The sequence below is a fragment of the Clupea harengus genome, chromosome 2, assembly GCF_900700415.2.
Source record: "Clupea harengus chromosome 2, Ch_v2.0.2, whole genome shotgun sequence".
Classification (NCBI taxonomy): Eukaryota; Metazoa; Chordata; class Actinopteri; order Clupeiformes; family Clupeidae; genus Clupea; species Clupea harengus.
Window position 1 is genome coordinate 5569764 of NC_045153.1, and position 22711 is coordinate 5592474.

The following is a 22711-nucleotide window of genomic DNA, read 5'->3' on the forward strand; positions in this document are numbered from 1 at the left end:
ATAACTCCAGGTGAAACAAAATAATTTCCTCACGGCAAGAGGTAACTCCGCTTCCCCTGTTCCGTGATCTGGACACTGGTCTCCAAGTCGGGAGCCTTGTCCAGGGTCCTGAAACATCCCTTAGTCCGGCAAAGGGCAACAACGGATCCTTATACCTGTTGAAGCCATAATCCCGTCTGTGTCCGACCGTTTCTGTGACCTGACAGTGCCATGGCAACTGGAAACCCGAGCCCCGTTTGAGTCACAAGCTCTCAGGTGTCCGCGCGCCTTCCAACCGGCTCCAGCCGTCACGGATCCTGCCTGGAAGCACTCTATTGTGTGAGCTCCCTACTTAATAAATGATCAATTCAAGCCAACAATTCATTGAACCAACTGAAAAGTAATTAACATCACATTACATAAGAATACAAAGACGTTGAAATAGGCTATTAATGTTGTCCTTGCTGTTCTCCTTACAAGGCCAGCTCATTGCGACACACTGGTCTCAAATCAGATGAAAAGAGTAAGGACATTTTGAAAGTACAGTTTTGGATTCTTTCCAGCCAGCCTATTGAATGAAAAGAAGGGAACCTGATGTACCTGTAGGCTTTTGTGATAGACTGGACTGGACTCATACATAGGCCTATTGAACAGCAACAATGGCCTTTATTAAATCTCATGAATGATAAAGGCAGGGGGTCCCATTTCAAGTACTGATTTCATTAGGCCTGATGTAACTGATTTCAGTAATGAGTTGCCTGTTGCTGCTGGCCAAACACACTGCCATGCATATTGCTTTATGTGACACACACACGCGCACGCACATGCACACACACACACACACACACAAAGATTTTATAGCTGTCACAAGAAAGCATATCAGAACACTATTAACAGGCAGGACAGGCTTTTTTTTGTAAAAAATATGTGTGGCAGATGGAACATTTTCTTAAAAAGTTAAGGACTTTCCCTGTCTCTGATTCAAACCACAGATGGGGAACACTGTGGTACACACACACACACACACACACACACACACACACACACACACACACACACACACACACTCACACACACCTGTCTCTCACTTCCCCCCTCGGTTCTGTATAAATAAGAGGTTCTCTAAGCAGACCACAAGTCTTTTTCTTTTCTGACATGCACACACACGCTCAGACACACACACATTTTTCAACGTGCTGAAGACCTCTGCTTCAACCCGAGGAAGTAGTCAACCCCTCTGGTGAGTCTTCTGTATCCTTAATCATAAAATACCATCATGGCTGGCATGGACTGTAGGGAGTGTGTGTGCGTGCGTGCGTGTGTGTGTGTGTGTGTGTGTGTGTGTGTGTTTGTGCGTGTGCGTGTGTGGTCAACCCCTCTGGTGAGTCTTCTGTATTATCCTTTATCAAAAAATACCATCATGGCTGCTAACTGCTGCTGTAGGCCGTAGGGACTGTGTGTGAGTGTGTGTGTGTGTGTGTGTGTGTGTGTGTGTGTGTGTGTGTTTGTGCGTGTGCGTGTGTGGTCAACCCCTCTGTTGAGTCCCCTGTATCCTTTATCATAAAATACCATCATGGCTGCTAACTGCTGCTGTGCTATGAGCTGATCATTGTCAAACTGAAGATCTCATGTAGACTGGATGGGTAGGCATAGACTATAGGGAGTGTGTGTGTGTGTGTGTGTGTGTGAGTGTGTGTGTGTGTGTGGACTGTGGGGAGTGTGTGCATTTGTGTGTGTGTGTGTGTGTGTGTGTGTGTGTGTGTGTGTGTGTGTGCATGGACTGTGGGCAGTGTGATAGTGCGTGTGTGTGTGTGTGTGTGTGTGTGTGTGTGTGTGTGGACTGTGGGGAGCAGTAAGGCACTATAACCAATGCTAAGAGACAAGTCTAATTCACCTCTTCGGTCAATCATATTAATCTATAACATTATGTTTCAGTTTCAAACTATGCAGTAAATTACTGATCATATCAATTAGATGTTATTTGCATTTGTGTGTTTGGATATCTGTGTAAACATGTCTGTCTACGTTTATGTGTTTGGATACCTGTGTAAACATGTCTGTCTATGTTTGAGTGAGTATTATGTACAGTATGTAAGTTTTTTATTTCCTTGTACAGGTGTTTCTCATGTAATGTAATGTAATGTGTTTGTGTGCCTGTGTGTGTGTGCGCCCGTGTGCGTGTGTATGTATGTATGTGTGCCTGTGTGTGTGCGCGCGCCTGTGTGTGTCTCTGTGCCCATGTGTGTGCGCGTGTCTGTGTGTGTGTGTGTGTGTGTGTGTATGTGTGTGTCTGTGGGTGTCTGCCATGTGTGTATGTGTGTGTGTGTGTGCCCATGTGTGTGTATGCGCGTGCCTGCATGTGTGCCCATGTGTGTCCCTGTGTGTGTATGTGTGTGCCTGCGTGTGTATGCGTGTGCCTGCGTGTGCCTGCGTGTGTGTGTGTGTGCGTGTGTGTGTGTGTCTCAGCAGTCAGCATGCTGTGTGAAAGCCGCCTCTGGACTGTGGCGTTCTGCCAGGACTGGGACCGCCTGTCTGACAGCCACACACACACACCTGTACCTACATCAAGCTCAGCAAGCCCCGTCCACCTCCCCCGCCCCCCCATGCACGTCCCCAAATCTCCGCGGCAACCCTGTGACAGCCCGGAGCTGTCCCTGGCAGAGAGTCCACGGCCGCTGGACGCCCAGTCGTGCAGACATGTCTCCCCAGGAGTGGACGTCCCCGGGCGGGTCGCCTCAGGCCCAGCGGAGCCCTTCCTGGTGCCCCCGTCCTGCCACAGCATCTGCCAGCACTACAGCGACCTCCACATCGCCGGGGACCAGGTGCTGCTGCTGGGGGGGGCAGGCGATGCAGGCGATCTGCAGGCCAGCCCCTGCCAGGACCCCGAGCCGGAACAGGAGCCGCTGCTGCTGTCCTGGAGCGAGGACCCCCCTCTGGGCGTCCGGGAGCGCCCGTCCCTGCTGGCGCCCGAGCGGCCGCTGTCTAACTCGCAGCTGAACCGCTACCTGGAGCAGAAGCTGCTGGAGCTATACCGGCAGCACCTGACCCAGGGCCCCGCCCCGCAGGACCGGCTCGCCCCCCTGCCGCTGCCCGTGCTGGCCTCCGAGCTGCTGCAGACCAGCCTGGACCAGATCACCCTGCAGCTGCGCCGGGACCAGAACCTGGGGGCGGACCGTGCCAAGGACATGGTGATGAGCTGCCTGCTCAGGGTGGCCAGCAGCCTGCAGTCCAGTGAGATCAGCACCCCACTACTGCAGATATCCACTGAGAGAGAGAGAGATCAACACCCCACTACTGCAGATATCCACTGAGAGAGAGAGAGAGAGAGAGATCAACACCCCACTACTGCAGATATCCACTGAGAGAGAGAGAGAGAGAGAGAGAGAGAGAGAGAGATCAGCACCCCACCAGTGTTAATTTCGTTGACGAAAAATATGCGTTAACAACCTTTTTCCAAAGACTAAGACGAGACTAAGACGTGACGAAAACTTTGAAAATAAAAACTATGACTAAATCTATTTTAACTTTCGTTGACGAGACGAGACGAAAATGTTGGTGGTTGACTAAGTCACATTTTTTTTTTTTCTAAACTTGTAGCCTATGCACATCATTGGTTGAATGTTGCCCGGTCCTGTATCTATCCCTCGTCCACTCCCTGAGATGCCCCCCCCCCAGACATGCAAGTGACGCCCTAACAAACGTTATATGATGGCTCAAGTTCAAGCACTCTGTACCGGAAGAAAAAGAAGAATAGATATCTGGGCAGTCTTTAATTATAACTTGACAGAAAATAAAACACAATGCACCGCAATAACGGGAGGGAAGGTGGGGAGAACACAACAAGAGGCACCTGAAAGCGCACAAGACAACCCTGCAATTTATGCCAAGGTAAATTAGCTAGTAACTGTCAAGGATAATTAGCTAATGTTAACTAGTTATTAGAATATATTAGCCAACGTTAAGTTAACTTCAAAGGGGCAGTCGAGTGTAAAGGTTGTGTCAGCTTGGATAACTAGCTAGTAATCTTCGATTGAAACCTCCTGTTAGCCTTGGAAAATGATTTCCAAAACGTTTAGCTAGCTAACGTTGGCTAACTATGAGGTAGCATAGCTAAGTTAAACTAGCTATCAATAGCTAGCTAAGTTAGCTATCGATAGCTAGCTAGTAAACACATTGCAGAATGGAATATAGGACAGGCCACGCATGACATTAATCAAGAAAAAATAAATGAATATGTGATTGGTTTACATATCCTTCCTTGTCTATTTATGCATTTGTTATTATCATTGGCACCACTTTCAACTCTCAAAACTATCCGTCTAGCTAAATCTGTTGGTTCATATGAGGATATGTGGTTGATTTAACTCTAAGGTCAAGAATCTTTAAAATCTAGACTTGATATTCTCTTATATTTTAATGATAATACTGTTAATTAAGTATTGCCTTAAAATGATTATTTACGTTGAATTAATTGGAATTAATTATGTGACTAAAACTAATGTGCATTTTCGTCTAAAGACTCAGACTAAATCTAAAATAGCTGCCAAAATTAACACTGCACCCCACTACTGCAGATATCAACTGAGAGAGAGAGAGATCAGAACCCCACTACTGCAGATATCCACTGACAGAGAGAGAGAGAGAGAGAGAGAGAGAGAGACCAGCACCCCACTACTGCAGATATCCACTGAGAGAGAGAGAGAGAGAGAGAAAGAGAGATCAGCACCCCACTACTGCAGATATCCACTGAGAGATAGAGAGAGACCAGCACCCCACTACTGCAGATATCCACTGAGAGAGAGAGAGAGAGAGAGAGAGAGAGAGAGAGAAAGAGACCAGCACCCCACTACTGCAGATATCCACTGAGAGAGAGAGAGAGAGAGAAAGAGAGATCAGCACCCCACTACTGCAGATATCCACTGAGAGAGAGAGAGAGAGAGAGAGAGAGAGAGAGAGAGAGAAAGAGAGATCAGCACCCCACTACTGCAGATATCCAAAAAAGAGGGGTAAGGGGGAGATGATAAAGAGAGAGAAAGAGAGAGAGAGGAACAGACGATAAAGAGAGAGAGAGAGTGACAGGTGATAAAGAGAGAGAGAGAGTAACAGGTAATTTAGTAAATGCAACAATATTTCTTTAGGTGATCCAAATAAATGTGAACTGTCACCTTGAGTTTCCAAGTATTACTGACACATACAATTCATTTAATTTGGTGGAAGCAAAATCATCTCAGTGCAAAGGCTGCTGGGAGAACTGGGCGGAACTGGGAGTGGCCGAAGGTTTCGGCGTGTTCGTCTCTCTGCGCTTTGCTGAAATATAATATTTATTAAAGGACCCTGCCTAAACCCTAATTAATCGGACTCCACTCATTTAGGAACTCAGCCTTAGTTCCTGGTGTTTAATGTTATATTGATACCCGTTAGGTAGGCTGACCTAGGGTCATTCCTTGGATGCCTACAGTCTGCTACCCCTCTTCCCCCTTAATAACGTGTTTCTTCTATGAATAGTGTAATAGTTTCTCCCCAACGGAGCAATGCCACACCGAACTTCCAGACCTCAAATGTTGTGGGCGGGGCTAAGTTCGTCTGGTACCCAGGCTAACATTGACCTCCATATCAATACCCCTCTGACTTTTTAATAACTGGTTTCTTCTAGGAATAGTGTCGCACAGGATTTGGCCATGGCCAGTTTCTATCTTTTGGCATATTCCACAGACACAACCTGATACTAGTCCTGGAGACGAGCTCAGAGGCTACAGTTCTGCCACGGGGCTTACCAGCATGTTAGACTGAACTGGTTCAGGGACCGAGTGCCAGGCTGCTGTACGATCTCAGTATAACCATTCAATCCAGTGCAGAGGCTGGACTGCAATCCATTGCTGTATAATACAATGTAACAGTTCTGCTGCAGCGTGTCTAACCCAGCTGATTAGCCAGGTACCTCAAGACTTACATCACTGCTTTTCGGTTTGAAACTAAGCCTAGCCAGATGTGGCGGAAACACCGTTAGCTAGTAATACTTCTCTAGTTAATAATTTCTTGAGAGGCCACAGTGGATAAGAGCATCACAATTTCTGCAGTCAGGTGCAAGTTACTAATACAGATACATATTCAAACGAGTCTAAGGGGAATAATCTAAAGTTACACATATAAGAGAAACATATGAAACATCCAAACATTCAGAGAGTATGAACATACCTGGCTGCTCTGCTACACTCATGGAGTGCGGGAGGCCCTGGCTACAGAATACTTCAAGTCCTTTGGCTATCTTCCCCTTAAATACCCATTTAATTTAGTCCTACATCTGGTATAATAATTATTCACATGGACAGTGGTGTTTATGATAGGGATTACACAGTCAATAAGACAAATAGAGGGGGTTGTCACCTAAAGAAGGGGTTTGTTCCCTCCAGAGGGGGGTTACCTACAACCCACAGAGACCAGAATTCTCATGTTTCTGAGATCCATGTTAAGACTAATCTATTCAGCTGCAGGACTGAGACCACTCTACCACTCAGACTGAGACCATTCAAATGAACCCAAACATGACAAAGAAATCATCTTCTAATGCAATATCACACTTAATACTCTTAAATCTATTTTCCTGCACTTAGTTTAATCCTTGCATGTAAAAGCACAGGGAGAAAACCAGAGACAAGTGATAGGGATAAGAACACCAGCAGGGGTGTGGGAAAGTCAACTAATCAGAACAATGCTGTTCTGGAATGTTGTTAGAGGCAATCTAACAACCACTGACCCACACCTAATGAGTAATTACAACTAGAAGGCCATCTGTGTTTTTACAATCCAAAGATTCTTGCCCTGCCTTACAGATCAAATTAACCATTTTGTATGGGTCATGTGAATAGATGACCAATGTCCTGGTTGTTTCATAGACAGTTCAGATTTATTAGTCTGATATTTGTCAATCAAATGATCAAACTAACTTAGAGCGTTACTAATATTATGAGCAATCACCTCTTGCTAATTAAGCTCTATCATATGAAATTCATATGCACTCTCATGGTGAAAGAACATATGTATTATAACATATAAACCTATATCCTAAATCTAGCACACACTTCATTATAACCGACATGTGTGATATAACACAAACCTATATCCTATATCTAGCGCACACCTTACCATAACGGTTGCAGGTGTAATTACTTAAAGAACAGTCAAGTCTGAGTGCCATGAAAACAAAAATAATAATATGGAATTCAAACATGCACAAGAAATCTTTCACAGCATCAACATCATAAATGGTAATTTTGTAAAACTCTCTGTTATCGTAGTGCATTCTGGGTGCCTGTGTTCCCCTGGCAAAGGACAGATTGACAATGGACAACATTCAATTAAAACAAACTGATTAACTTAAAAACTCATTAAAAAATGAGAGAAGTCATCAGATTTGTATACCTTAAAATACTTTATTTCAAACTGCACCAGGGATAACAATGTGCTGTGCTTGACTTTACATAGAACAATAAGGTCGTCTAAAATGTACTGTGCTTGCCATTACATAGAACAATAGGGTTGTCTAAAATGCACTGTGCTTGCCATTACATAGAACAATAAGGTCGTCTAAAATGTACTGTGCTTGCCATTACATAGAAAAATAAGGTTGATTTCTGAAACCGGTCACTCAAAGTGCAAAACCCCACACCAAACCCGGTAAAATATAAAACAATTATCACCCTTTCACTCACTTTTCAATTTTATGGAACACCTTTTGCAAAACATACAGGCATAGTTCACTTTCTAAGACACGACAGACATTGACTATTTGTGTGCCTTTTTAAGGCAGCACCCTTCAAAATGTATGATTTATATACCAGTTCTAAAGGAGAACATTGGTTGTGATGTTGATGAGTTGTTGTGATAAGACTCAAATTGGAGACTGGGTGTGATCACACATTTTTTGCGTTTTTATACTTCTTACATGGCCTACTACAAAATATTGATATGCCTCCTCACTGAAAACTTGACAATAGTGTTTTGGTCACACTCTCTACTGTAAAACTCTTTGTTACTGTTACCCACCACGGTGTGTCTCCTTTCATTTCTGACGTCGTTCCTGCAGGCACTACTCTATACCTGTCACTAGGGGGCACTGTTCACATTCAGCACTAAACAGGATGTGCTGGAGAAGTACCCAGACTAAAGCCTTCTCACACAATTCTCCCTGGTTAAATCAAATAAAAGGAAAACATAATTGTATATTAATTAAAAAAAATCATTAGGGAATATAAGTCTCATCTGTTACAGCCATACCACATTGCTGTGCTGGGCCTGGTTAGTAATTGGATGGGAGACCAACTGGGAATACCAGGTGCTGTAAGCTGAAGCTGGGTGGGCCAATCCCTCGCTCAGTGGATGATACTAGATTACTGAAACATCGAAAACAAGTAGATACTAAATCTGGTGGAAACTCGCTATTGATGGCCTATGCTCCCCTGGAGTGAGAAGGCCAACAACAAATAAGTCTCATCTGGTACACGTTGTCAGTGCTGGATGGTTCAGTGGTATGACAGGCAGAACCATAGTGACAGTACTAAAATAACGATACATCAAAAAATAAACATGTAACAAAGTAATACAATTGACAAGCCAGTTGAAGCATCTTTTATTTGATTTTAGTCATCAATGTTTCGGTTTGAACAGTCCCAGGAGTCGGATCAGACTGAAAAACATGACATTTCACCAATCTCACACAAAGTTTGGAAAATAAGTCAAAAGCAAGTAATTATTATGTTTAGGAATATCATTTTGAATACATTTCTGTCAAAGACATGTCCTTCAATTTGGAATATTAGCAGACTTCAGATCATGTGACACCTGTGGATATTCTTAAGGCAACTAACCATAGAACCAAGTCATTCAGAATTCATAATGAATGGGAACATATTAACAGCAAGTCATCATTAACCTGACAAAGGGAAATTACATCAGCTCTATCTGAACTGCTCTACTGTTACTGAGGCCTTCACTGGTAAGATCCTCAAAGGAGAGATCCTACCGCCATTCAAGAATGGAAACACTCTTTTAGTGAAAGTGTGTGTGAGATTGTGTAGGTGTGTGTTATTATCAGGGTCAGAAAATGACAGCTTTCCTCTGTCCCAGTCCAGCTGCACTCTGATCCTCTGGAGTTTCTGCTTCACTGTGAGGCGAGTGGAGGACTGTGTTGTAGAACATACTCCATATTTACCATCTTTATAATACGCAAACAACAGTCCACTGATAGAGTTAAAGGTTCCCTTCCTCTGGAGAGACTCTGTCATCACACCCACACCCCACCATGTGTTCTCTCCAACCTCCACATCCCAGCAGTGTGTCCCTGAGTTAAAGCCCTCAGAGCCCAGGACACTGTGATACTTATCAAATCTCTCTGGGTTATCAGGAAGCTGCTGTCTCTCATCACTAAGTCTCACACTGGTCTGATCCTTAGACAGGATGAGACATGGGTGTGCAGTGTTGGGATCCAGAGTCACAGGAGCTGCAGTGAGAAAGGACACACACATGAGCTGAACACTGAGTGATGTGTGAGAAGAGAGAAAGGACACACACACACAAGCTGAACACTGAGTGATGTGTGAGAAGAGAGAAAGGACACACACATGAGCTGAACACTGAGTGATGTGTGAGAGGAGAGAAAGGACACACACACACATGAGCTGAACACTGAGTGATGTGTGAGAAGGTAAAGGTGAGTGATGATGAGTAGATTAATTAATTATGATGATTCCAACAATGAAGATGATGATGAATAGTGTGATGACAGTAAAAAATGATGTGTGATAAGGATGTGAATGTTTAGTCTCAGCCACACCAGGGGTCTGGAGTCAGGCCTATTAGACTTGATTCTTGGCCTTTGTCTACAGCCACGCCAAGATGGTTGGAGCCGGATCTATTAGCATTAAGACGATCATCATCAGCAAGACCCTCCCTGCGTGGCATTCACACCTTTCATATCTAGGTAGACCCCATACTGTCCCCTTCCTTACACCTTTCATATCTAGGTAGACCACATACTGTCCCCTTCCTTACACGCCCCCACCTTACACCTTGAACTAGACCTCAAGACACACCCACCCCCTTCCTTATGACCAAATAAGGTCTTTCCTATTAATACACCTTCACACCCATCACAGAGACCTCCGCACATTTAATTCAAACACTACTAAGTGACCCCCCTTACCCAAATTATTATTTCCTGCCATTAGGTCCAGAGTAAGCCTCATCTTATATTCCCCAAAAGCATCCTACCCAGACGAACACCTGTGGATAGTGTTTTATGCCTTTGTGTTAGTATGTTAACCCTGTAGCCCTATAAGAGCTATTGCATTCTGTTACCATTCGAAGAGAGCGGAAGAAGAAGACAAAGCGTATTCTCAGTAACCTGTACCTGTACGACCTGAGATTACTGCGCTGTGTGAGGCTTAACATTGTCATTTGGATTAATACATGGATATCTTCCCCAGCCGGTCTTTACTCACTCCATCTACCACATCAGCTAACTTGAACCGAGAAATACAACTTTGGCGTTTCATCAGACATTCGCTACACATCTCATGTGTGTGTGTGTGTGTGTGTCTCTCTGTGTGTGTGTGTGTGTGTGTGTGTGTGTGTGTGTGTGTGTGTGTGTGTGTGTGTGTGTGTGTGTGTGTGTGTGTGTGTGTGTGTGTGTGTGTGTGTGTGTGTGTGTGTGTGTGTGTGTGTGTGTGTGTGTGTGTGTGCAGATGTGTGAGCGCATGTGACTGTATACTCACTGTATTGAACAATCTCCTGCATTTTCTCCCAGACTCTGAACTTCAGGTTGCCCAGGTGTTTTTCCACATTGATCAGAGGTCCTGAAACCCTCTCTGGATCCTGCAGTGTGCACTGGGCTCTGGAATAACATTCAGGAGTCAGTGCTGCTGTGGGTTTGGGTTCAGAACCACAGAGAAGAGAGAGACAGGAGGCAGATCACTCACCTTTCCACTGTGCTCTTGTAGTTCTGCAAAATGGAAAAGGAGGAAATATAATTTAAATTATTTCTCTTTTGATGAATGAATATTAAGCAATTACATGATTCAATCCATTCATAAATAAATTTATTGACACAAGCGAAGATTTGTTATTGAAAGTGATGATGAACACTAGAAACTATAGTTTGAATAACTTGTGCTGTTACTTTACTGTAAATCCATTAATAAATACATGTATTGACACTTGTTTGTTTTTCTCCAGACACACATCTCTCTGTGCTCCTGTCCTAGCTGAAAGACTCTTCAGGTAACACCTGTCCCACCTCACCTGCACACTAATCTCACCCTGCCCATCTTAAGCACCTGACGTTTCTCTGCTGGAATCTCAATATATCACCCTCAATAGATAACTTCTATATACAGTATAACCCTCAATATAACCTTAATATAGAACCGTACTATATAACCCTCTTTAACTGCAATATATAACCTCATTATAAGCCCAGTATTCTGCTGAAGCCCAAAGGTGCAATGGACGCTAAGAGCTCAAGATGGTGGATGAGGAAGAGGAGAGTGCAGCTCTTTCACTCCCCACACCCAGATTTCTCCAAGCAGATTTGGGACGTGAACCCAGATCACACAACCATTTGTTCATTGTGTCCTACAGAGTGAAGATTGCTGAGTTTTCTATAAATAACAGGGACTGATCTTCCAGCCCCACAGGACGTCTCCTGCATGTGCTGCCTGATGAAGATCCAACATGATGAGGGACCTTAGTCAACCCAGACACAAACTGCTCTCTCTACTCGTCTCCAAGATGGAAGACTCTTCAGGTGATCAAAAGAAATTTTGTTGGATATGAGTGTAACTCATCATATTATCCACCTTTTCACATTTCATACATAGCTGAAAGAAAACCTCACAAATACAAATAAACACATTTTGTTGGAAGTGTGTGTGAGTGTGTGTGGCATTGCTCTACAGAGAGTGCTGAGTATTTGAAGTGCCACACAGCAATGAGTGAGTGGCTGTTGAGGAAATTCTCCTAATTTCTCATGAAAGAAAATGGTGAAATTGTGAGTTCCAAAACAGCTTTTACCTCCTTAGTCCTAGACTCTTCAAGTGAAACCAACCCAGCTCTCCCCTACCTCAACCCCACTGACACCCGCACCCTGAACTGAGCCCCACCCACCCACCCCAAAACTATTAATCGGATATCAAGAGTCATTATACAGACAGTGGATGGTTCTCACCTGCAGGAATGTGATGTCATCAGCTCCCATCTCCTCTTCTATGGCTCTGATTGTGTCTGAAAGAGATGAGAGCTCTCTGCTCATCTTCTCCATCTTCACCTTCATCATCTGACTCTTCTGCTCCTCTTCCTCCCTCTGTGCAGCTAACCTAGCTGCCTCTTCATCTCGTAGAAACTGGTGAAGATCCTCAAACTCCTCCTTGATCTGCTTCTCTGTGTGCTGGGCCTGAGTCTAAATAGAACAACATGACTAAAGCCTTGATCCTGTTTAGTTATGAGCAGATGTGTCAGTTACATTTGAAATGATCCATAACACATGATTTGCTGTCTCATGATGACATATTAAAAAATAGTACTTCTCCATTATATGATCCATGTTTCACCTTAATATGAGCTGCTGTTTGGTCACAGATGAGTTTAGCCTCCTCAAAGGTCTTCAGTTTCTCCTGTAAGGGCTGCAGTTTGACCTTGAGCTGCTCCTGGAATGAATGAACACTTTACTGTAGACTAGAGACTACCCTTCTCTACAATACTGGCACGAGGAAACCAAGTTGTTTCATTTTTAGTCTGTGAGGGAGTGAATATCTTGATATTTCGTGCATAGAGTTAGGGATAAAATGGGGATAACAGGGGGTTACCCCAACGTGTATATAAAGTAGACATGAGCGTTTCCAGATTAACCTAATAATACACATCAAGAGACATTAAACATCTCACTTGACTCTGTAGCACCCTTGAAACAAAAATAGGTTTTAGCCAAACAAAAAGCTCCATGGAGAAATGAGGAAATTATTAAACTTAAGATATCTTGCAGAAGGTCTGAGTGTACATAGAGAAAGACCAAGCTACAGGTCCATCTTGATATCTTTTAAGGATTATCTTTCAGTCTTTAATAAAGCACTAAGAAATACTAGGAAGGATCATTTCTTTAATTTGATATCTATAAAGTCTAACAATTCCATGGTGCTCTTTTCAACAAAGTAGATGATGTCTCGTTTCCACCTCCAAATGTGAGGAATTTGCAGCATGCTTCAGAGATAAGATAACGAACATCATAGGATGAATATTGCTCAGGAAATTCCAAATGTCTTGTTTTCTAATCCCCTTCCACCATGCTGTAACAGTATGAGCTTTTTTGCACTGGCTGATATAGAAATGCTGAGCAAAGTAGTGTCATAACTGAAGCCGTCTACATGCCCTCTTGATCCCATTCCCACCACATTTTTTAAGACCATCTTAAACTCTGTGTATAAGGACATTCTAGCCATTGTAAACTGTTCCCTGCTTACAGGTATTTTCCCATCAGAACTTAAAACTGCCCTGGTGAGACCCCTCCTGAACAAAAGCAATTTAGACTCTTCAGTTCTAAACAATTTTAGACCCATCTCCAACCTTCCCTTTCTAAGCAAAATCCTGGAAAAAATTGTCTTTAAACAGTTAAATAATTTCCTAGATGCTAACTGTGCCTTTGACACTTTCCAATCTGGTTTTCGTTCCAATCATAGCACAGAAACGGCATTAGTCAAGGCTGTAAATAACCTCAGGATTAATGCTGACTCCAAAAAACGATCTGTCTGGGCCCTTCTGGAACTGAACGCAGCCTTTGATACTGTCGATCATGATATCCTTATTGATAGACTACAAAATTGGGTTGGCCTCGCTGGCCCAGTCCTAAACTGGTTTAGGACCTATCTAACTGGCCGGGAATACTTTGTCGCCCTCGGAGACCACAGCTCAAAACACATTTGTATGACCTCAAGGATCCATTTTAGGGCCTTTACTTTTCAGTCTATACATGTTACCCCTTGGTAGTGTCATTAGGAGGCACAACATCAACCATCATAGCTATGCAGATGACACCCAGCTCTATATTTCTGTACCACCCAACAACTACAGCTCTATTGATTGTTTGGTAAATTGCATTTCTGATATAAATGTATGGATGTCACAAAACTTTCTCCAGCTTGACCAAGTTAAAACAGCGGTATTAGTCATTGGTGAAAAAAAACGAAAGAGAGAAACTATCTGGACATTTAAAAACACTAGCACTTAACACCAAGCAGCAAGCCAGAAACCTAGGTGTCATATTTGACTCAGAACTCCATTTTGAAAACATATTTTTTTCACCTAAGAAACATTGCTGAGGTGCAACCATTTCTCTCTCAGGCTGACACTGAAAGACTGATGCACGCTTTAATCACGAGCAGGCTAAACTACTGTAACTCGCTTTTGTCTGGTCTACCAAAAAAAGCCATTAGTCAACTACAAACAATACAGAATGCAGCAGCGCGAGTCCTCACTAAAACAAGACGGAGAGCGCACATCACACCAGTATTAAAATCACTGCACTGGTTACCTGTTAGTTTCAGAATAGATTTCAAGATTCTCCTACTAGTCTATAAATCACTCCATAGTCATGCACCTGAATATATAACAGACATGCTCTCAAGGTACACACCCAGTAGATCCCTGAGGTCCTCTGGCACTGAACTCCTAACAGTTCCACAAGCCAGGACAAAGAGACATGGGAAAGCAGCTTTTAGTTTCTACGCCTCCAGCCTTTGGAATACTCTGCCAGAATACCTATGAATGGCTGAAATGGTGGAAACCTTTAAACATGCACTTAAGACTTTGGATCACACTTATCGCTCACTGTAACATTTATCTGTTTACTTATCTGTGTCTCTTTACAAGTGTTTGTAACAAACCTCTGTTAACCTTATCATGATATTAGAGCTTAATTACTAAGCCTCACCTTAACTGAAAACAAATACGTAGCACGTACACACCCGCTCTGCCCCTGTGAGACAACAATGCCAAACCCGGCATAGAGGTTGCCCTGCCCAGTCTGGTGGCGCGCCTCTCGCCTCCTACTCCTGTCATCCTCTCCCATGAGCCACTTGGTGGATAGGAAAAAAGATGCTGGTGTGAAGATAGTTTAATTAACCACAGTTCAACCTAACTGTAAATAGAACCTAACATGACCAATAGGAAAGGACTCTTAGCCATAGCTTAGTTCCTGGGAAGGTAAGTACAAGGTAGAACAGTTCACCAAACTGGCCACAGATTAGCCAACCGAAAACCGGATTTCGCCCGAAATAGCAACTGCTAGCAGACTCAAAAACATATGCAACTAAATATTTTCCTCTATTCCCTGATAGCTGAGTGTACTAGTAACTATTAGCCTACTCTAATATACAAAAGCAAATTAGCCACAGATTAGTTTACCGAAAACCGCATTTCGTCCGAAATAGCAACTGCTAGCAGACTCAAAAGACATATACAACATATCCAGCAGCTGTCTCTTAGTTTGACGATAACCGTACTGAGCAGTCCTTTACGGTGCCAGTATGGTTAGTACATAATTTCCTGTTTATTTATCTCTGAAAAATCTGTGTGTAATCAAAATTTATGTGGGGAAAAGCTTTATTTTAATGATTTAAAGGCAATTTGGGTGAATAATTACACAGCATCTTATTGTCAGTAATGACTATGACTCCAAGATGATAGTGATGTGAAGTTTGACTCTGTGTTGGAGAGAGTCGAGGGCTTCCTTAAGTTTGCTCCTGTACACTCTGGGAGTCCTTGGTATGGCAGAGTGGGAGTGAGGAAGAAAAGGCTCAGAGTCAGGGGCGTAACTATAGGGGGTGCAGCAGGTGCGGCTGCACCTGGGCCCGTGGGGTGTCAGGGCCAGAAGCCGGACCCAAAGATTTACACGCGTCGCTCTACGGGCCCCCCCCTTCCAAGTACAGTGACAGGCGTCGCTCGACGGGCCCAATCTCAGTACAGCGTCCGATTTTCTCGGATATGCTTATGTTCAAATCCGGGCTGTTCTTACGAAGAATGCAGTGTAAAATGCTATTTATACACTTGAAAAGGCAAACTTATTTCAGTAATGCTAGTTATTATTTGTTGGGGAAAAGTAGCAATTTATAACAAAATCATATGCTTATCCTACATACACTATAGAAACTATCAAAAAACTATTCAATGAAATGAATAAGTTCTTATTTTCTTTGGTATTTTTGTGATTAGCAATGATGATTGCTGGGTAATATGTATGTTGTTGTCCAATGTCAAGTCTCTATTTGATCATGTGACCATACAATACGCTATAGTTAAACCAATTCGGCTTTTTAACTAGCCCGGCGTCAACTAGTCGCGAGTCCACGGAGTCAGCAGGGATAAGCATCGCTGCTTCTGCCCTCAGTGGTGTGTCAGCAACCATGCAACAGGTAACAAGCGGCTATTGTGATAGATATACATTTCAAGACAAGTTATAGCCTACATACATTATGGTAGGGCAGGATTACTAGGCTACAAGTTGGGTAAATAGTGGTCGCTATTATTATTACTTTCTAACTATTTTTACGGTAAGAAATGTTCCTGCTGAGAGTCAAACAAGACTTAGTTCATTGTGTACACACCCATCGCTTCTGAAATAAGTAAGGTTGATTAATTAAACGATATTTATATCGATAACAAACACCTTTGATTAGCGTTTTTTTTTAGACGCGGTTGCGGAAGTAGGGAACGCTACGATTTTTAAAAAAATGTTTGCGTTCACTAGGGGGGCCCGTCATAATATCTTGCACCTGGGCCCGTCGCTACTACGTTACGCCACTGGTCAGAGTATTTCAGGTCGGAGGTTTGCATGTTGTGCAACAATCAGTTGTTACAACAGGGTTTTGACACCGCCCTCTACTGTTACAGTACCTTCTAGCATTAATAGTCCACACCCAATAGAATAAAATAAATAGAATAGAATAGATCAAGATGTGTTTTTTAGAGCCCATCGCCAATATTACCAGAGTAGTAGATTCTTACCTTACGGTCCAGTGCTGCTTCGTCTACAGGACAGAAGCTGTGATTTTTATGTGTCTTTGAGGTCTGACACACAAAACACACAGGCTGTTTATCCTCCAGGCAGAAGAGCTTGAGTTTCTCACTGTGCAGACTGCAGAGTACCTCAGACCCTGCTGAAGCTCTCTCACTTCTCTCCTGTAAGAAGCTCTCACACAGGTTCCTTAACGCCATGTTAGGAGGGTGGGCTTCCTTTGAACACTTTCTCCTGCAGTAGGGACATTCTCTGGATCCTTTGGTGTCCCAGAACTGCTGCAGACAGGCTTTACACACACTGTGAGCACAGGTCAAAATGACAGGATCCTTGAAGAAGTCACAGCACACAGGACAGCAGAGATCCTCTTCAAGTTTAGAAGCCATTTTGTCTTTACACTACACTGTCCTTTCTGAAGGCTGTTTGAGCAGCTTTGCTCTCACTTTCAGCAGTCTGAGAAGTCGAGTCAGTCCCTAACTCTGAGTCTTCCCTGTTTCAAACTTTAATCCACAAAAACTTCAGCCTCACCAGCTTCACTTTAAGCCATAACTGTTTTCCTCTTTAGTCTAAACACAGTTTTAAAAAAAAGGGTCCAATAAAAGTATCCCACATGAACATGACAGCGTCTAGTGGAAGACGGAGAATCAACCTACAGTCAACTTCACCTCCTGTGGTGTCAGTCAGTCAGAGGGCGGGACTATGGTTGAAGGAATTTAAGGATCGGCTGTAGTTGTCAGATCAGTTCCCCTATCACTGCTTCCACCGACTCCTCTAGAGTTTATGTCACAGTTGTGTGTGTGGACTGTACCTGCCAGAAAAACAGAGACAGAAATCAGTGGCTTACGCACAGACTTTGATCCTGAAGTTCAGGTTAAAAGTAAACAGGCAAGACGTTCCAGGCATGGTCTGCAGATATAATCTTCCTACATAATGAAAGAAATAAGCTATTTTGGAAAATATGTAGACCTGTTACAATTTCATATTAATGTGGAGAAAAAATAAAACATTGAGTGAGGTGTATCATGTATTGTATTGTGTTAATTATTAATAAACTTCACTTAAAAATACATGCTCTAAACCCTCACATTAACACTGTGCTATTCTATCTTAAACTTGAGTTGTTTTGTTTTAAATCACACACATATAATTTTAACGAATTATTGATCTTGTCTGATCTTAGCTGTAACAGCATGCACAGTCTTATTATTGTGGTGTGTAGAGCCTGTTGAATGTCTGCTGTTCTCAGTGAGTGGAGTGATTGAGGGACAACATGAGAATCAGAAGTAATGAGGGAATATGAGTAATGATAGTTTATGGAAAGGGAATATCACCAGCATGTGTGATGTGATTCAGATTAATATGGGGAAGATGAGTTGTACCAATGGATATACACCAAAGTCAAAGTCAAAGTAGCTTTATTGTCAATTTCTACACATGTTAAGACATACAAAGGAATCGATAGGACGTTTCCCACTCTCCCACGGTGAAACATATAAAAGTGCACAGGCACAACAGATAAGACAAGACATTTCCTAATACTAAGTAAACATGAAGATTCACGTACAGTTGTTATAAATACTATATATATAAATACTATAAATACTATATATATATAAATAATATAAATACGTAATACAATTTTAAACAAGTGAATACAAGTGATTAAAGTGCAGAGTCTTGAGTTATTTTTTAGGGGGGCGGGGGTATTTTCAGCTTCCTGTCAGACTGGAGGATATGGCTGGGGGGAGTGAGGGGAGAGAATTTAGCTTCCTGACAGCCTGGTGTATGAAGCCATTTCTGAGTCTGGTGGTGCGGCAACGGAGGCTCCTATACCTTCTTCCAGAGGGTAGGAGGCTGAACAGACTGTGTGCAGGGTGGCTGGTGTCATTCACAATCGAGGTAGCTTTCCGGGTGAGGCGGGTGGTGTAAATGTCTTGCAAGGAAGGGAGTGGGGCACCAATGATCTTACCAGCTGTGTTCACTATGCGTTGCAGTGCTTTCCTGCTGTGTTCAGTGCAGCTACTGCCCCACACAGTGATGCAGCTGGACAGGATGCTTTCAATGGTGCCCCGGTAGAATGTGTTCAGGATGGGTATGGGAGCTTTCGCTCTCTTGAGCTTGCGGAGGAAGTAGAGGCGCCGCTGGGCTTTCTTCGTCAGTGATGCAGAGTTGGTTGCCCAGGAGAGGTCCTCACTGATGTGCACCCCCAGGAATTTGGTGCTGCTCACTCGCTCCACAGCAGCACCATCGATGGTCAGTGGTGGGTGTTCAGTGTGGCTTTTCCTGAAGTCAACCACAATCTCCTTTGTTTTGATGACATTCAGCAAGAGGTTGTTGTCTCTGCACCACGTGGTCAAAAGGTTGACCTCCTTCCTGTAGTGGGTCTCATCGTTCTTGGTGATGAGACCCACCAGAGTTGTGTCGTCCGCAAACTTCACCATGTGATTGGTGCTGTAGGTTGTTGTGCAGTCGTGAGTCAGTAGGGTGAAGAGCAGGGGACTGAGCACACAGCCTTGTGGGGCCCCTGTGCTGAGTGTGATGCTGCTCGAGGTGTTGTTGCCGACTCGTACTGCTTGTGGCCTCTCACTGAGGAAGTCCAGAATCCAATTGCAAAGGCAGGTGTTGAGCCCCAGCTGGTCCAGTTTACAAATTAGTTGTTGTGGGATTATGGTGTTAAAAGCTGAACTAAAGTCTATGAAAAGCATTCTCACATGTGAGTCTGCTTTTTCCAGGTGAGTGAGGGCTGGGTGGAGAGCAGAGCAGATTGCGTCCTCTGTGGAACGTTTGGCCCGGTATGCGAACTGAAAGGGGTCCAGGGTGGGGGGGAGGATGGACTTGATGTGAGACATGACTAGCCGTTCAAAGCACTTCATAATGATGGGGGTCAGTGCCACAGGGCGATAGTCATTGAAGCAGGATGGAGCCGGTTTCTTTGGCACAGGTATGATGATGGAGGTCTTGAAATGTGATGGAACAGCAGCTTGACTCAGAGAAGTGTTGAAGATATCCGTGAAGATATCCTTAAGCTCCTCTGCGCAGTCCCTCAGTACACGGCCTGGAATGTTGTCTGGGCCTGTTGCTTTGCGTGGGTTGATAGTGGAGAGTGCCCTCTTCACACTTTCGGCAGGCACAGAGCCTGGTCGTGGGGGGGGGGGTGGAGTTTTCTGTGGGTTTGTGTTATTTGTTGCTTCAAACCGTGCAAAGAAGCTGTTTAGGTCGTTGAGCAGAGAGATGTTGTCGTCGCAGGTCTGTGATGCAGGCTTGTAATCCGTTATGGTCTGGATGCCCTGCCACAGGCTGCGCGTGTCTCTGCTGTCCTTGAAGTGGCCGGTTATCTTTTTTGTGTAGTCCTGTTTTGCTTTTCTGATGCCACGGGACAGGCTGGCTCTCGCTGTTCTCAGGCCAATTCTATCCCCGGCTCTGAAGGCTTTGTCTCTGGCCCTCAGCAGCCGATGGACAGCTCCTGTCAGCCATGGCTTCTTGTTAGCCCGAGTGATGATGGTCTTTGTGTGGGTCACATCATCTGTGCATTTGCGGATGTAGGAGAAAACAGTGTCTGTAAGCTCCTCATTGTCTATGTGGTTGTTGTGTGTAGCTGCTTGCTTGAACATGCCCCAGTCTGTTGTCGCAAGACAGTCCTGAAGAGCAAACCTTGATCCATCCGGCCACACTGAAATCTCTTTCCGAACCGGTTTTTCCACTTTCACATACGTATATACATGCCTATAGTATTAGTATATGCAATACAGAATGGGAGTCGACCAGAAGTCTGTCTCTCCAGCAGGTGTCAATTTCCCAAAACCAAATGTAATTCTCTCAAAGGGATTTTCTTTTTAAAAATGCAACTTGCAAAAATATTAATCCACTGCATACAAAAGGACGACGGTCACTCCCACACTCTATATGTGTTAATTTAGTGCACTGGAAACTAATGTCTACTGATTTCCAGTGCCATGACTCGTTTGTAAATGTATTTCTATTTAATGTGTTTAGTATTTATTTTCCCCATTCTCATATGCAGGCTGGTTAGGATTTGTATGTGGGTTGATTGTGTTGGCTTGTTTGTTGTTTGTTGTTAACTGTATGAAAAAAAGGTTTGTTTCAAATGCTTTTCTAGTTAATTATCAACAGGTGGCATTCTTGCCCCAATCCTCTCCCTTTGACGGAAACAAGTGGGTGGTGTAGGGTTCAAGTGGGTGGTGTAAGGTTCAAGTGGGTGGTGTAGGGTTCAAGTGGGTGGTGTAAGGTTCAAGTGGGTGGTGTAAGGTTCAAGTGGGTGGTGTAAGGTTCCAGTGGGTGGTGTAAGGTTCAAGTGGGTGGTGTAAGGTTCAAGTGGGTGGTGTAAAGTTCAATTTCAGATGAACTGCAGTGATGTACGGACACACAGTAATAGCACGCCGCCATCCAGACGGTTCAGTGGGTGAGGCTCAAATTAAAATATATTGAAGTTTATTTTCAAGTCATTATGTTAACATCATGGTTTAAAGACATGTTAAGACAGGTTAATATCATGTTAATAAAGGTCCATAAAGCCATATTACAGTTTTTGTCCGTTGCTTGAACACTATAGACACATGCTTAAACCAAAGTAACATAACTTGAAGCTGCTTTGCACTTTAGTTGCAATTCTGTAACACACTTGCTCCTTTCTGCAACACACTTGCTCCTAGACACTACACACTATTTCATACATAAGACACTTAGTTCAAAAATGAAATCTCAGGGTACCATTGGGAAAACACATCTATTCAAAATACAACACACATTGGTTAATTGAAAAGACATAGACACACACCTGAAAACACTTACTTACAAAACTGAACACCAATCACCCAGCTACAAAAAGGCCTCAGTTAAGCCATTTTGACAACTTTGCAAGCATGGAGGCAGGGAGAGCTAGAGGCAGAGGAAGAGGAAGAGGAAGAGGAGGACAGAGAGAGAGAGGAGGACGTGGTCAAAGAGGCCACGCAAGGACCATTATTTCGGATGACATAAGAGCAACTTTGGTGGACCATGTCATAAACCATGGCCTGACTATGAGGGAAGCTGGGCAGAGAGTCCATCCTAATCTAAGCCGCTTCACAGTTTCATCCATAATAAGGACATTCCGACTGGAAAACAGGTATGTCTTCAACTCTCTACTCTACTCAGACTGTATCTAGAGTATTTACAGTACTGTACCATATCACGTTACTGTATCACATGTATTGTATTCCAGGGTGGCTAATGCTCCTTTTTCAACAAAAGTGGTAGTTTTGTGAAACATACAGTGATAACGTGTTGAGATGTTTCAGTACTGCGTATGGTAAATACAGTAAAGTTCAGTATACACAGTACTGTAAAAAAGAAGCAAACGAGAACAATTTGTGGTTGCATTTTTCTACAGAATGGCTAGAAGACCTACTGGGGGTGGACGCCAACGCCTGTTCACCCAACAGCAGGAACTTGCCATAGTGAACTTAGTCAGAGCAACAAATACTTGCAGATGGGCAAGTATTCAACAACATAAATCGAGTAAGCATTACAACTATCAGACGGATCTTGGTAAAGCACAACATGACCATGAAGCAACTCTACAGGGTCCCATTTGAGAGGAACGGTGTCAGGGTCAAAGAACGTCGACATGAATATGTACAGGTAAGTGTTTCAGTCCTTTACATATACAATAAAGAATGG

General features: G+C 43.5%; 2 protein-coding genes across 3 annotated transcripts; one reads left to right on the top strand and one right to left on the bottom strand.

Annotated features, from left to right (window-relative positions):
* Positions 1–1131: 1131 nt before the first annotated feature.
* On the top strand, positions 1132–3316 carry LOC105905635 (TLR adapter interacting with SLC15A4 on the lysosome). Of its 2 annotated transcripts, none has more exons than XM_012833662.2 (2): positions 1132–1219; positions 2449–3316. In XM_012833662.2, the coding sequence occupies exon 2, from the start codon at positions 2454–2456 to the stop codon at positions 3288–3290; it is 837 nt and encodes a 278-aa protein (XP_012689116.2). In that variant the 5' UTR covers positions 1132–1219; positions 2449–2453; the 3' UTR covers positions 3291–3316. The 2 variants fall into 2 exon arrangements, with proteins under 2 accessions (XP_012689116.2, XP_031437325.1); XM_031581465.1 differs by having other exon boundaries at positions 1137–1219; positions 2446–3316.
* Positions 3317–8785: 5469 nt separating this feature from the next.
* LOC105909376 (zinc-binding protein A33-like) lies at positions 8786–17574 on the bottom strand. The gene is made up of 5 exons (XM_031586661.2): positions 17026–17574; positions 12582–12677; positions 12200–12430; positions 10749–10842; positions 8786–9475 (listed from the first exon to the last, which is right to left on the bottom strand). The coding sequence occupies exons 1-5, from the start codon at positions 17419–17421 to the stop codon at positions 8934–8936; spliced, it is 1359 nt and encodes a 452-aa protein (XP_031442521.1). The 5' UTR covers positions 17422–17574; the 3' UTR covers positions 8786–8933.
* Between the last annotated feature and the right edge of the window lie 5137 nt (positions 17575–22711).